This window comes from Lupinus angustifolius, chromosome LG03, assembly GCF_001865875.1.
Source record: "Lupinus angustifolius cultivar Tanjil chromosome LG03, LupAngTanjil_v1.0, whole genome shotgun sequence".
Classification (NCBI taxonomy): Eukaryota; Viridiplantae; Streptophyta; class Magnoliopsida; order Fabales; family Fabaceae; genus Lupinus; species Lupinus angustifolius.
In genome coordinates this window covers 1,709,625-1,725,807 of record NC_032011.1, presented here as the reverse complement: position 1 = coordinate 1,725,807, position 16,183 = coordinate 1,709,625, and the positions used below count along the sequence as shown (strand labels likewise).

Below are 16,183 nucleotides of genomic sequence, written 5' to 3'. Positions count from 1 at the left end.
TAGTAAAATTTCTTTGCTTACCAAAAAAGGAATAGACTAAGGAAAAGAGGAAGAGACATAACTTTGAATATTATTAAAGGATGAAATAATGTTATTTGTACTTCAAAAAAATTGATAATTTTATTATAGCAAATAAATTTATCTTTGAGTAAAAAAGGTTAATCTCATATAGGTTTTAGTTGGCCTATTATGTTATCTTTGTGTTCATCTAAAATTTATTGGTTTTTTTTTTTAAAAAGAACTTTATTTTTATCTTTTATGTAATTTTCATCTTTTATATATATATCCTAAACCTTAAACCCAAAAATGGAAATCCTCAAAAAACACAAAAAAATGGTGTGCTAAACATAAATATTTTTTTTGTAAAGGATATAATGTGAATACAATAGACAAGGTGGAAAATCCTATACAGTAATGTAATAGTATAATGTTAGTTATAATTAATCAAGGAAATGAATATATAAATGTAACTAAATTTTAAGGCTATATTTAAGATACTCTAAAACATATAATATACGATAAAAACAATATATATAGTATGATTTTCAGACATACATTTTTGGTTAAATAACAATAACTAAATATTTATTTCATTAGGTAAGATGAACTATATGATCGAATAATGTCATAAACGATGAAAATTTCATAAGAAATTTTCATTGCTTATGAAGTATACACCAACACTAAGAGATACAAGGAGATAACTAAGATGAAGTACAAATTCATGTACCACCAAGGATTGTCACACCAACTTGCAAATTCATAAGAAGTAAACCCATGATTACCCCACGTAATTATGGATGTTCCTGACTCAGACAAAATTGTCTCCGGTGCGAGGATACCTGTAGGAAACAAAAAAAACTCATGATTACCCCATAAATAAACTACCTCCAATACCTCACTTGTACTAAGTACATAACTTATGAGACTAAAACTAGACCCTTTAAACATAATGTGATTTCTTAACACCCAAATAGGTAACTCTACAACATACCAAAATGAACACCACCACTAACTCAATTTCATATTTCTCATTAAGCTACCATGTTATGTAAAATGATCCACAACCATGTTTGAGGTAGTAGTAGTAGTAGCCTACACACCCAACCACATGTAACACCAGCTACATATAGAAGAGGCATAATTGCAAGAATTGAAGAGTTCATGAACTAACTTATGGTCCCATATACCAAAAATATAGCCCTACTTACATGACTCTCCAAGCATTTTTACCTTAAATTCCCTAACAAACCCTTATCATATTCTTAGTTTACTATTTCAATCAAATCTCATATTTTTCATATCATGACATTTCTTCTGTATATCTCAATATTAATTACATTTATATCTATTAACGAAAATTAAAAAGTTAAAACTATAATGATTTTAAATTAAGAATTTACATAAACTGACAATGCAACAGCTACATACTCGGTCAATGATTCTTCTTTCTGCAAATATTGTCCTCTCTATCAGCCACAAATTGTTTCAAACGATGTACATAAAATGCATTGCCTGAAATTGGAAATATTCCTTTTATTACAAGATTCATAAACTCAACATTTAACTCTATCGTATCATTTCAAAAATCAAAAGTACTCTTAAATATTCCTATAAAAAAGTGCAGTCAAACAAAAAGTACTAGATTTTCTTGTTTCTGATTAGTAGAAAGAGCTATAATTACTTTAAAAATTGTAAGGAGAATAATAACATATTTTGTCTTTGTGCATTAAGAATGTTCTCGACCAACAATTAAAGATTAAATATTTTTAAAATGTAGAATGACTATATAAGTTTTATTTCTATCATATAAAACACATCGTTTCAATATATAGAACAAAAACTGAACCTATAACATGTTTATATTTATATAAACCCGAAAATTAGGTCTAGAAATTTGTACACATAAATTGAGTAGTTGGGGTGGTATATAGATAAGGAAAAAAGAAAAGAAAAAGGTAAAGCCTGATTTTAGAGAAACTTTCTTAGGATGTGCCACCTACCACTTTCTTACGATGTTACATGCCAAATTTGATTCTAATAATCGTGTACATATACAAAATTTGACACATGGCATTCATGCATTGATGCAAATTATAGAATATCTAGTATTCTAGTAGGTATTGTAATCAACTAATTAAAACAGCACTTCAATACAATATCAAAAAAATAAAAAATGTCCATGCTTGAAAATTCTAAATTCGGAAAAATCATTGTTGTAATCGAAGCCAAACCTTTCTGTTGTTCTTATAACGTTGGTTAGGGTTATGCCTCCGTTTTACCTTCCATAAAAAGAGAGACCTAGGGTTTGGAATCATTCCACCTACAACCACAATCCAACTGCATGAGTGTTCACCACGCACCAATGATAATCGAGGTATATGTCATGTCTAATCGAATATTAATCTATTGTCTCAAATCTTATCTCATATCATGTCAATGATTATAAAGCAAAAATAATAATATTATGTTTAAATTTTTTAATTAATATAATATATTTTCATTACACGTAAATAATTTGGATCATCATATCTTTGTTCGATGTCCAAAAATATATCTTAAAGCACCCAAAAATAGCGCGTGTAAGACACGTACAACTTCAGCGCGCCACCATTGTTTTTTACCCTTCCGTTTCTAGGGTTTCCTTACGTAGGTGTAAACAGAATTTTGTCCGAAACGTGGCGCTTTCGCATTGGTTGACCTCTTCTCTCTCCTTCTTTTCTCTCTCTACATTTACAATTTTTATGTCTCTTCATAAATGGATCAGATTTATACATCAAACAATTATTCTCTCTCCATCGCAAACTTAACTTTTCTCTCTCTAAAGTATCGAAAACCCCTTATCTTTCTCTTTCTAGGGTTTCTATCCTTTTTTCGCACTCAAATTCTACTCGTTTGAGCTGAGAATCCAATCTCTGAGCTTCACTGTGTTGAACCTTCGTTGTTTCCTCTATCTTTTGCTATCGTTTAATCAAAAAACTGTATAGAATCGGTTCTCCCCAACTGGGAGGAATCATTTCTGGGTTGGTCTTCTAGGTGAGTTATTATTTTTTCCGATTATTGTTCAGATTGTTCTCTCTTATTGGATTGTATTGTTCTGATTCAAACCTTAGATTAAATTACCTTGACTTTATGTTATTTGTTGGGTTTATTGAATTGAAAAGTAGTGTTTAAGTGCTTTCATTATTTTGAGGAGGTTGTCATTTTATGTGATTAATTACTGTGCATGGATGATTCATTAGTTTTATATTACTTTACCTTCAATTTTTGCTTCGTTTAGCTTTACTTTCCTATTCATTCGTTAGTGCAGCTTTGGATCAACTCTTTGCTAATGATATTCTCTTGTGTATATATATATGTATGTATATATATATATATATTTCCTGTGTTTTCCTTACACGTGTTTAGACCCATCAAATTGTTTTGATTAGTGGTAGCTGGATTTGATTATTGGGACCATTTATTTCCGTTTAAAATTTTAATATCTGATACTTTTATGAATAGGGAAACTATATCAAGTTCATGGGCTCGTTCATCCGGGTTGAGTCAATCTCTATCGATCTAAACAATTCTATAGATAACACTGATACAACCGAATGTGAACATTTTTCTCTACGGTGAGCTTTTGCTTCATATTCCTACTAGTTTTGTCGAGATCAAATTATAGTTTCTCCTTCTCAGACTATATAGCTTTATAAAAACTCTTTTTTTTAAGTAAAAAAATAACTTTTATATCATTGAGTTATACAGTTTGTTGTCCTTCAGTTATTTCGTTTATGGTATCTTGTGCTGATGTCTGAAGTTTATTTACATTATTCTTCTAAGATGATATGTGAGATGCTGATGTAACTTTTTTCATTATAGGAGATTTAAAGATTTACAAATATAAGTATTTTAAGTTAGAAGCCAATTAATTAATATGTTGAAGCATAGGATTATCATAAAGAGTCAAATGCCACTGAATCCTAATCAAAGAATTTGTGGAGATTACACAATTATGTATGAAGGGTTTAAGTTTGATAAAGGTTTCTTGTAATTTTGGATATGATATGCACAATTTGTTTTAAATTCTAACATAACTTGTCTTATGTGGAATTCAGTTTCTTTAACACATCTTTTGCTTAATTCAGTGGCTATGTATCTAATATGCGTAATATAGACTGGAAGAAAAATTGGCCTTTTCGTGTGCATGAGTCTGACAAACGACCATCATTTCCACCATTGGATGTACCGAAATTCAGATGGTGGGCTTGTGACATTTGTCAACAAGCAACTGCTGCTGAGGGCAATGGAAATAAAGATGATCGAACAGATTTTAATTGTTGCAGTACTGGAGGTGGATCCGATAGCAGTTGTGGTGATGCAGTTATTATCAGTTCTGATATTCAGCAACCTCCAGTGGCTGAAAGTATTGCCGTCATGAGAGATATCGATTTGAATATACCTATTGATCTAAGTTGGGACAGTGATTGCTTACCAATAGGTAATGAGAAAGAAAAAAATGTTGAAGTTTTACTTGGCAGAAAAACATCTAAGGATGATCACTTCTATAAGAGTATCTTGTTTACAAATGTATAGTATAAGGCTTAATTTTCTCTGTTTTCTCTTCAGACCCTGAGATTGGCTCGGAAAATAATGTCAATCTTGAAGTATCAAGTATTCCATCATCAGAAATTTGCCTAGGCCTTGAACAAGAAGTACATGAAAAAAAAAGAGGTATGTTCAGTGGAATAGAATTTATCAGTCATGCAATTAGTATTTATATCAAAATTACTTTACAAAATGTTGTTAAGATTTCAAAGAGTCAAACTGAGAATAATTTTTTTCTTGAGACAGTGCACGAAGGTGATGAAGTTTCTGACATTGAGCTAGTTGCTAGAAATGTCAACATTGAGCACCCAACTGGGCACCTTCCTCCAGAGTCAGTTGCTTGTAGTGATGCTGTGCCTATGGGAAATACAGGCAACATTGCCAAAGATGGTATTCAGGATCATCGTCCAGCAAAGTCGACTCATAAGAAACATCGAAAGATGCGCTTAATTACTGATTTATTAAGTGAAAATCATCAAGAGCCAAGGCCTGAACAAATTGCTGGACAGAGATCAGCATCACATCCTCCTTGTAATGTGCCTGCAGACTCACAGGCGCCGTCAACTTTACCAGATAGAGTGGATGTTCAAGAAGGCATGATGACTTTTAGAAAAAGGGGTAGAAAAAGGAAGTTTCTTGCTGATGAAGAGAGTAAGAAACCTGCATATATGTGCTTCCAGAGGATTGAAAATGAAGTTCAAAACCCACAGGGAGATGCCAGAACAAATGACACTGTTCTGAATAATATATCTGAAGATGTTCTTGTGGGAACGAGTTTACAAGATGGCATGAAGGGCCACCAGCATAAACCTGAACTTGAGAGAAGAGATATCATGGGTGAGAAGGGTATTACAGAGAAGGAAGGTGCATCCACTGAGAAAGGAATGGATAATTTTGCTTTAGATGCCCCCAGAATAGAAAATGAAAGCAATTTGTCCAGGGGAAAAGGGAAAATGTTGCAAGTTGATGAGGAATTGGATTACTTATCCTGCTGGAAAAATGACAAGCTAGTTGAAGATGCATTTGCGCATACAAGGGAAAAAGTTTTACCAAATATGCCAGCATCTGTTTCAATTTCTTCAGCACAAGGTGCACCAAATGGAGAAGGATCGGAAGACGGACTGCATCTTTCTTTAAACTGCTATTCCTCTGTAGAGGCTTCCAGCAAAAAGAGTATCCGTCAAACAAAAAATTGGCGACCTTTGTCATTAACAGAGGGCAGTTCAAAACATCATCTCACAAGGGAAGACAGTGAACCCAATATTTTCACAGCTTCTAGGCACATTACAAATGCTATTTCCGGAAAAGGAGTTCATCTTGAAGTAAGTACCAAAATTCCCCTTTTCAAATTATTTTAGTAATAAAAGGAATATATATATATATATATGTATATATATAACTTCCAGGATTAAAATGGGATTCACTTCCATGACCAGCAAATGGTGTTATTTCTTTATTTTGTCATTTTATTTCAGAATATTAAGAGTATCATGTTAGATTTATCATGGAGATTGGTTTTAATTGTTTGACTTGTTTCCATTTGATTTTACTGGCCCTGCCTATAATTTCCATTTTGTGAACACTTTGTTTGAGCAACAACATATCTTAGTATTATAATCAATTATGTGCATAGTTTCTTGAAATATTTACATTGTGAACAGTTTTGATTTCATGAACCTAAAATTGAATAGATAGTAAGCTAATTTGTAGATTTATCTAACTCTTCAAGAGTAGAACTAATATTGTACACCATCAAGCATTTATGAACTCTATAGTTTATATAAATTTTATTATGCATCCACATGTAGCTTAATTATTTGTTAATAACTTTCATAACTGTCCAGGCAAGGAAGAAATAATTTATGCATTGCTCAAGCAATGACCCTTCTCAGTTTATTTGTTAGCATGAATCATAACTACGAAAATGAAGTTCATACCTCTGGAATTTTCCATTTTGCATGAATGCCTTCTTGTTTAGAATCTTGAGACAATAACCATTGATAGAAAAAGTGTTTTCTAGAAGATAATTATTTTCGTTTCGCAGGAAATTGTTGGGGCCAGGAACAAGGCCAAAACTGTGCAATTCTATGATCTGACAATGGAGGAACTTGGGGAGGGAGCACATGATGATGTGACAATGGAAGTTCTGGAGCTGATGGGAAGAAACCAGTATGAAAGGTCTCTTCCTGATGCAGAAAACAGAAGCAGCCTGCTCGATAAGTCCACCCAGATGGCAAAAGATCAGGCAGGTGATAGGACAAATGGAACAGTCAGAAGAGAAGAAAATGTGTTGCCTGCGAAAGGAAACTCGACTAACTTTTTGTATCCATATGGTGGAAACCAATTTGGATTAAACAATGTAACCAAAACTCAGTCCCCTTTTGGGCTTGATGTTTTACATTCCAAAAATAAGCCATCGAAAGGACTTTATTTTTCACCAGTGAATACCTTAAAGTTTGGTGCTACTGGAGCTTCCAGGTACAATAGGGGTGTTGCAGAACATGGATCCTCCGTTGTTGCCTTGCAAGCCAGGGGAGTATCTAATCTACGCAAGAGTACTCTGATACCGGATTATGAAGCATCTCCCCCATGGCCGACATTGACAAGTAATGCACCCCTAGGATTTGATGCTGCACCCAGACAGGTTGTTTCTCAGCCTACAAGTGGCAGCAACATGAACATGACTTCTCATCAATCCAGCTCAATGCATACCATACCAGTCATGAATTTGCCCGGCCTTATGGGTCCAGGCAGGCAGTCAGCTACATTCTTCGATGCTGGTGTCGGAGCTCAGATGCTTCAGAGAGCCTTCTATTCTGGTGCTTGCAGTAACAACTTGAGGATTGGTTCCGCAACAAGGTACTTATAAGATAAATCAAATAACTATTTCCATGGGTATCCAACATTTAATGCATCTCTACCATTCAGCATAGTAATTTATAACTCTTATTGATTTCAGTGATCGAACTATGACAAAGTCTGGAAAGGGAGAAAGCTCCAAGTTAGCCATGCAGGGTGGAGTTAGTAAGCAGTTCAGATGGCCTAATCTTGAAAGAAAATTCAAGGAGTTAGTTAGTGGAACGGATGTTCATGGTACTCAAGGAACTTCGGGACCCTCCAATACTATCTCTGAAAACTTATGTAAGCTTAACAGAAACCCTGCTGATTTCACTTTGTCCGTAGAACGGAACACATACACCATCAATGGTGAAGATTTGAAATTTGAGAAAGGTGTCCCTGAAGAAATGTCTGACTTACCTGTTCATGGATGCAAGTTGAAGAGGAATATAAAGGGTAAAATGAAAGAACATGAAAAAGATTGAAACCATTCATTCTGCTATAGAACTTTTCTGTCATACATCCATGTTACACACTATAGGATAATTCACACTTCTGAGATGTTAGAGTATAATAGAATAGCCCCTCACATGGTCTAAGTCAAGAATATTAAGAAAAATATCAATTAATGATGAAAGATTTTATGTTTATATCTCTTTGAGAAAATAAAGAAAGAAGTTTCTAAGTGGTATACTATCATGTATATTAACTCATTCCCTACTAAGAAAAGACACAAACTAATAAAGCTGTGTGATATTGTACAATTTTCATCAGTTCATTGTGCATCTGTATCAACCTGAGTGGTACTCCTTTTAATTTAATTAGTTCATATTCAAAGGAAAAAATGAACCTTTTTCTTCCTCCATTCCATTGAGATTTATATTTCAAACAACAAAACTTTGTTTTTCTTTATCAAGATGTACTTGACAGAGCATTTCTATTTATGGCATGTTCCACTGAAGATTACTTATAGTTCTTGATATTGATTCCTATGCTTCAGATAAAGAAGTAGCTTTGGCATGTTGTCAACCAATGAGACTCCTGAATTGGTATCAAAAAAACAAAGAAAAAGTCATATGTAATGATACTTGCATCCTTGTATTTATTATGCAATTCTATCCTTAAGGGAGAGTCTGACTTGTTCTCAACTTATTCTTCGATTAAAGCTTAATTTATCCAAATTTCATTGGACATGAATTATTAATTTTTCAAATTCTTACATGGATAAGTATTAACCGACTAAAGATCCGAAGATTACTTGAGTTTTAAATGACTAACACCAAGTTGTGAAATTAGATAAAAGATGAAAGTTGAGTAGCTTGTTGATTGAATTAGAAATCACTTGACTGGTTGAATTAGAAATAGTTTGGCAAAACTAGCTAATTTTCTTAACTTAAAATGACATATTGAAGGGTAAAAATTGACATTTGCTAAAAAAAAATAAAGGAAAAAATGAAAAAAAAAAATTATTAGCTTTCAATAATCTCCTAAGTCAATAAGCTATAGTATACCAATGGAATCCCACACACTTTTTATCTCAACATCAATCTTAAATTGTAGTTGTTATGTGATAGCAACTATTGGATAATACTCGATTTCTGTTGCACATATTCCAATTAATGATAAACATGTCTTCAACAATTGATTTAGGACTATATAATAATTTATTGTGGTACATGTTAATAGGACCAATTATGTCTAATTAGTATGGTCTATAATGATGATTTATTAAGGTATAATTGAAATGTTGTGTTTATAATTTAAAATCTTAGTCTATATATTTATTTGTATCAAAAGTGGTAAAATGCTTTTGGAAGTATAGAATATATGATCAAGTTTACTTCATATCCCTTCTCATCTTCTTCCTTTAACAACCAACATAACATGCAATAATTTTCTCATAATCACATTCAAGTAATTCCTACCATAAGATGGGGATCACATGTCCTCAATGGTATTTCATTCTTTGTCTCAAGTCAGTCATATATTAACATGTGGATAAAATAAAAAAATTAAAAGCAAAAAGTAATAAAATAAAACACTCTGATTAGCTTGGGACATGGAGTAAGACACCGTTTGGAATAGGTTATCTTCATCCCCTACCATAATATGTTACCCAACTTGAACCTCATTCTCCTTTCACTTTTTCATGCCTCATTCATTTGCTTTATATTGCTCATCATTTTATTCGCTCTAATAGTTTCATCTTCCTTTCCTTTGTGTTGGGAATGTTTGAAATATGTTATTATATGAAGTCTCACATTGCCTAGAATTAGAATAGAGTAGAATATCAATGTTATATATTGGACTCAAGTCCCTCAAGTCCCTTGTTATAATGTGCACCAGATATAAGCACTAAATAGGAACACCCCATGGGCAGGTAGGGTGTGCTAGGGTTTGTAATCCTTATTCTCTAATAATATCTTGGTAGCCGTTCAGCGCTCTCGGGGACATAGGCACAATTGGCCGAACCTCGTTAACAAATTCTCTTGTTTCTTCTGTTCTATTTATTCTATGCCTTTATTTTATTGTTTTTGGCCAACGTTGCGCAACGATCGCTTCCGCTGTACGAATACTTTGCATTCTCATCAATTTCCCTATTAGATTTGCACCATTTTCCTCATTCATTTATGAGTATTTTATAATGGTAAAGGGTGATCTTGAATTGGTTATAGTCCTTACTTTCATTTATCTAATTAATCAGGCTCTTAACATTTATGACCGCTATAATTATTGTACTATACTGGTAGTGAGACCGATTCACCGATTTACAAGTTGAACCGACCGGTATGAAATAGTTTTAACAACTATAATATTTTCTTCAGTATCCCGATTTTCTGCTTTGATCACAAATATATACATATTTTAGCTAATCATGAATAGATAAGTAACTAAAAATAACAACTTATTCACAATTGGAAAAATCAATTTTCATGAGAGCTAGGAGCTTACCTATATAATTTTGAGTTAATATTTATCTATTAATAATGTAAGAGTTTTTTACAATGTTGATTCATCATCTATTATTAATATGGTAATGTATTGAAGGTATAAAAAATTTCACACTATCATATATATATATGGGTTATTTTAAGTGTTATTCTTGAGAAATTAGTGCCCAAGAAATGTTCTTTTAAAACGGGTTAAAAGTTAAAACATACATTTCCACAGTATAGTGAAAATTTTCAAAACAACTATTCCAAATTGAAGTTATGAAGAGTAATAAAAAAACTTAAAAAATACATACTATGGTATATGATTAGCTAATCAAGGGGAAAATACATTAAATTACTAGCTTGGTGATTGCTTTTTTAGATAGTGCATTAAAAACATGTACCTTATTTCTTTTGCTCTTCAAAGCTTTCTTACATGAAGGAAACATTTAAATATTATTGTTGGTTTACACTATCTAATTTGGATGTGAAATTGCTTTCTCAAAATAGAATGAAAAGGGTTCTAACAATAATTCTATATATGGATGAGAGAGGCAACAATCCACATACACCAAAAAATGCACATTTATTTTATAGGTTAAATAAAACATTATGTTTCACTAAATGTCAAGAGAAAATCCAAAACTTATACAAGTAAAATATGTATAACACATGCATTAGCAAACAAATGATTCAAACTTTTAGTTAACATAAAGAATTATGTTGTTGCATCTCAATAAGTTGTTGTCCGATCTCCATATAGATCAAAAGGTCAATAATTCGATTTTTAGGAATGACAATTGTTAGGAGGACATTATTTCGCCATCTCTTATATTGCATAGCCATTATTTCTTTTATTCTAAGACTTGCATATCATCAGATGAAAGAACAAGTAGCAAGAAAATGTCAAGGTCTTAACATCAAAAAAAATTATTACTAGGGTAAGAGTATAAATCTTTTTCTATCAAACTTGAACTAAATGGAAAGCTAAGGCAGAAAAGATTTGAATTCAAAAATGTTATGGCATTCTAAAAACTACAAGTAGCATAATAAATTCTCGAATTCATGCTTAATATAAAAAAGGAATTACTGACAAGAATAGCAGCTAGATAGAACTCCCCTTACACGAGTTCCACCCGTAAACACGAAACAAAAATAAGGATAAAGACATAAAAGGATGAAATCAAAGATTACTAGGCCTTGTTTCCTATCTCATGATTTTAAGGGGAAACATGAAAAGGAAGAAGTTATTGCACAAACTGCAATATTCTTACTTGCATTGCACGCCTGCTTCAGCAGCTCGACGAGGCGTGTTTTTCCTCCTACTTCCGTTGTGTCTAAATCCACTGGATTTTGTCAACTCCTCGGTACTGGATAGATTGCCAACGCCACTTTCTTCCTCGGCAGACTCTAATTTCTCTCTTACTTGTTGGTTTCGTTTCCTTTTCCTTTCCGCTGCAGTGTGACTCTTCATCTCTTTACTAGACACTCCATTCTTAACATTGTCACTATCATCATCCATTTTTTCAACATTGTCTTCATCAAAGTCATCCTTTAGCGGTTTTTGTGGCCTTCCTCTTCTCTTTTGCACAGGGACTTTTTCATCCTCGCCACTTCCAACATCATCGTGATTGGTAACAGATAGCTTTTTACCCTTCCCTCTACCTCTACCCATGATCCTAAAGTCTTTGAGAATGGCGTGATCATGCAAAGAACGATCTCTACAAGAAAAAGTATAAGATTCTGAATCACCAAATGATAGAGCTATGCATACCATAAACAAATACTTCAATCCAACATGACAGAAGAATATTTTCACAAACACAAGCTTACAAGAACAACATGAGAACATTACTAAATGAAATGCTATTAATGTATCCATTTCTGGATAAATGAAGACAGAATAATAATCAGTGTCTCCCATTTTAGATAGAGTCCACTTGCTTAGGCTTTTTCCCTAAAAAAACTGATATTCGGCTTTTCGGATAAGCCGGATCTTTCTGGAAAATAATGTTGTTGTTAAAGATCCTAAACAAATTATATAGAAAAGCAAATGTTTTTCCTTCCAATTACTTGCACCTTTTTTTCTCAGCTACAATAAACCCATAAACTGTGTTTTCAGTCTTTGATTGTACAGTGAGAGAACACAAACAAAAACAAAACCTTATTTCTCAGAACCACATAAAAATAGCAGAAAAGCTAGGTAAAGTTACCACAACAAACTTACAATACAGAACTTCGTCCAAAAAAATAGATTAGAACATATCAGATCACAAAAATGGAATTGGAATGAAGAACTAAATGAATTGATAAATAATGAACAGACTAAGCTTCTAATCTGAACATAAAGTATATCTCTAGAAGATCCACAATAAACCATGAAATAAAGTAACATGCTTGTACTTGAAAATAACATATAATAATCCAAATCAAAAAAATCCAAAAGCATTAACAACATAACATGACAACTAATAAAAAGAGAGAAACACACCAGAAATGAAGATACTGGGATGAAATATATTGCATGATACTCAAAGAATAGAATCTGGAAAAGCCCTCAAAAGAAGAACTCTAGAATAAGCAAAAGACCCAGAGAGTTATATATATACTTTGAAAGAAGCAGATTAGAATAGTGAAAAGCTAAAAATAGAAACTTTCAAAAGACAGATAAAAAAAAATCATTATCTGAAGAAGAATAAGGAATACCCATATGAAAAAACATTGAGATTAGATGGATTAAATAAGAAAGATTGAAACTTTAACAATAAGAGTTTGTGGGTTGTTGTTGTTAAGAACAAAACAAAGGGCGAAATGAAACAGAGGCAATAGATAGAGAGAAGGGTAAGAAGTGTGAAGAGATATTTCTGTATTGGCTCTTTACACTGTGTGAATGTGTACACTCATAAGGGTATTATTTATTTCTTGTTTCATAAATAAATGTCTCTGTAACGCGTGAAAGAAATTAAATTCAGAAGGGGTAGATTGGTAATTTTAGTTCTCAGTGCTGGAGTGTGTAGGTGAGACCGTGAGCTGCACTTTACACTCATTGGTTGTGTTTTGTTTTGAAATAAATCTTCCTCACCCTATTTATCATCACTAGTCTCTTTATTCATATTTCCTATTATCGATTAACGGGCGTTAGTTCAAGTGGTATATGTTTGATTTTTCTTAAGCAATGTCTCATATTGGAGTCTTGTGGATGAAAGAAAATGTCCATTGTAAGAATTAGTCTCACAGACGTTGATTCAAGTAGTACATGCTTGATTCCTACTATCTAGTTACATTCTTATTTTTATCATATAGACTATAATATTTTATTGTTATAACTTTTTAAGAAAAAATAATTTAAATATAAGAAATATAATGTAGAAACTCAATAGAATTGTACTTATGGTGGTTAACATGATATATATACAAAATTTCTCATCTTTTACCTCTAATAATTGTTAAGTGTTGTTGGATGTTTCTTCATATGCTAATATAGTGAAGAGTAGTGGTAAATTGATGGAAGAGAATGAAATAATCTACATAAGTTTATTGTAGTTATTAATGTGGGAGGTTATAAAATGATAAAGTTTGAATATAAAAATTATGTAATAGCGGTTTACTATTTGTTTTGATTTTATATATAGTATAGATATAAATATATAATAAAATTATATATATATATATATGTTTTTATTTAGACAATAAAATTTAATGATTGGTTTATATTACTACACTCTCATTTGGTATATGTGGTTTTCTATTCGATAAAGTATCACTTACATAAATCAATTTTTTTTAATTTCTTTGTTTATTTGGCGATTCACTAGGGTCTAGATAAATGTCTTTTTTAATTTTTAATTTATCTAATTAAGGGTGGAGATAATAGAGAATTTAAAATTATTTGTTTATATTCACCAAATCATCAATAAAAAAATATCTTTTTTGCTTGCTTATTTTATACACATAATGCATAGGTTAATGCTTATATATTTTCGTATCATAGGCAGTGTTTTATTGGAAGATAGGCGAGGATATCACTATAGTGTGATATTATAAAAGAAATAAAAATATATACCACCTAATTAATAGTATTTACTAATATATAGTTTATATTATTTAATAATAGTCAATTAATCATTATGATATTAGTGTTAGTGATGTGGACTAAACATTTTTGTTATGTTACAAACGTGTATGTGACTTGGTGAATAGTGTAAGTGCAAAGTGGTGCTGTGTGTGTTGTGCTAAGCTGGATGCATGTCAAAACCTAAGTGCAGAATGCATGGAATCTGTGGCTCCCAACAACGATACCTTAAAACGTAGGTAGTAGTAACCTGACAACGATCTTTTGTCTAATAACTTATTTTATTCTTAATTAATTAAACTTTATAAAATAATATTAAAATATTAATGTATATTTATGTGATTTTTTAATTACATAAAAAATTAATTGACTTCGACAGAGAAAATGAAACATGTAATCCGGATAATACAATAGTATGTCTTTGAAAATTGAAACATTGTGAGTGACAAGCTACTATGTGATGTGAGCCATTACCATTAGGAGCACATCTGTTCTACTTCAAAGTGTGTCACTCGATATGTTACTGCTTATTATGATTGGTTGAAAAAATATATTTAAATTAAAATTTTAATAGTTAATTAATTTTTTGACCAATTACAAGCAGTGACACATTGTTTTGGGGGACAACAGATTTCACCCATTAGGGACACATAATCACACTACACGGTTTTTATAGTGGTGGGGGACAGTGCTTATACAACTAATTTAATCTGAGTGATGAAAATTCATCATGGATAATTTTGAAGTATATTTACTAATAAGTTTATGAATTTTTTTTAAAAAATTGGTACTCTCTATTCAATAATCAAATTATTCCTTGATATAACAAATGACTAAACCCATGGATGTACTTTTATGTGTTCCTTTACTAAATTTATTACATGTAATTTTCTTTGAGTGAAAGATGTTAGGAATGGGGGACCCAAACAACATAGGGAGATTTGTAATTAATTGACTAAATTAATAATGACATAAATGAGTTTTATATATATCTTTTATTAAGACATTATATTTATAAATATTGTTAGTTATATATACTTTAATTTATTCATTATTCATTAATGTGATATCTCTTTTACTCATATAACTCACGCTTCAAAATTTATTACAAAATATTATATTAGAGTTGGGTTTCCATCTTTTGAAAGGTGGATGGAATATTTGAGAGTAATGGCTTTATATGCTCAAACCTTCCGATATATAAATCAAAAAAGCAAAAAAAAAAAATGATACATGAAGAATGATTTGTACTTCCAAATTATAACTTAAATATCAATTTCCTTAAATAGGATAATAGAAATTTTAATTCAAACTCAAATTCAAATTCCTAAACTTGACAATTAAAAAGGGTTCAATGGTGAGGTGGCAATGATAATTGAGGTATAAATGGAAGTGATGGCAAGGGTGACAAAATTTGTTTGGCCAACTTATATTGTTTTTCATTAAGTATGTCATATCATGTTGTTGTCATTACTTATTTGATTAATGTTTCCCTTGTAATTTGATTTATTATAGATACCTTTCTTTTACAAGTTTTAAGAAAATGAAATAAAGACCCAAAATGTCAATCAAATAGTTTATAAAGATGTACATTTGGTTCTTCAAAAATAAAAGTTTTAAAATTTTCATAAAAAATATCAAATGTCATGAAAATGAATTTTAGGATAAATTTTAGGAACAATCTAGTGTTTATTAGTATTGGGATTTGGGAGCCAACTCCACCAGCATTTAACAAAACCATGATAAGGAT

General features: G+C 31.5%; 2 protein-coding genes across 3 annotated transcripts; one reads left to right on the top strand and one right to left on the bottom strand.

Moving 5' to 3' along the window:
* Positions 2,790-8,177, top strand: LOC109342942. The gene is made up of 7 exons (XM_019581027.1): positions 2,790-3,036; positions 3,505-3,617; positions 4,131-4,483; positions 4,612-4,716; positions 4,837-5,912; positions 6,635-7,449; positions 7,550-8,177. The coding sequence occupies exons 2-7, from the start codon at positions 3,523-3,525 to the stop codon at positions 7,911-7,913; spliced, it is 2,808 nt and encodes a 935-aa protein (XP_019436572.1). The 5' UTR covers positions 2,790-3,036; positions 3,505-3,522; the 3' UTR covers positions 7,914-8,177.
* Positions 11,387-13,256, bottom strand: LOC109342941. 2 transcript variants are annotated; one of them, XM_019581025.1, is made up of 3 exons: positions 13,068-13,256; positions 12,853-12,932; positions 11,387-12,082 (listed from the first exon to the last, which is right to left on the bottom strand). In XM_019581025.1, exon 3 carries the CDS (start codon positions 12,034-12,036, stop codon positions 11,632-11,634), a length of 405 nt encoding a protein of 134 aa, XP_019436570.1. In that variant the 5' UTR covers positions 12,037-12,082; positions 12,853-12,932; positions 13,068-13,256; the 3' UTR covers positions 11,387-11,631. The 2 variants fall into 2 exon arrangements, with proteins under 2 accessions (XP_019436570.1, XP_019436571.1); XM_019581026.1 differs by lacking the exon at positions 13,068-13,256 and having other exon boundaries at positions 12,853-13,015.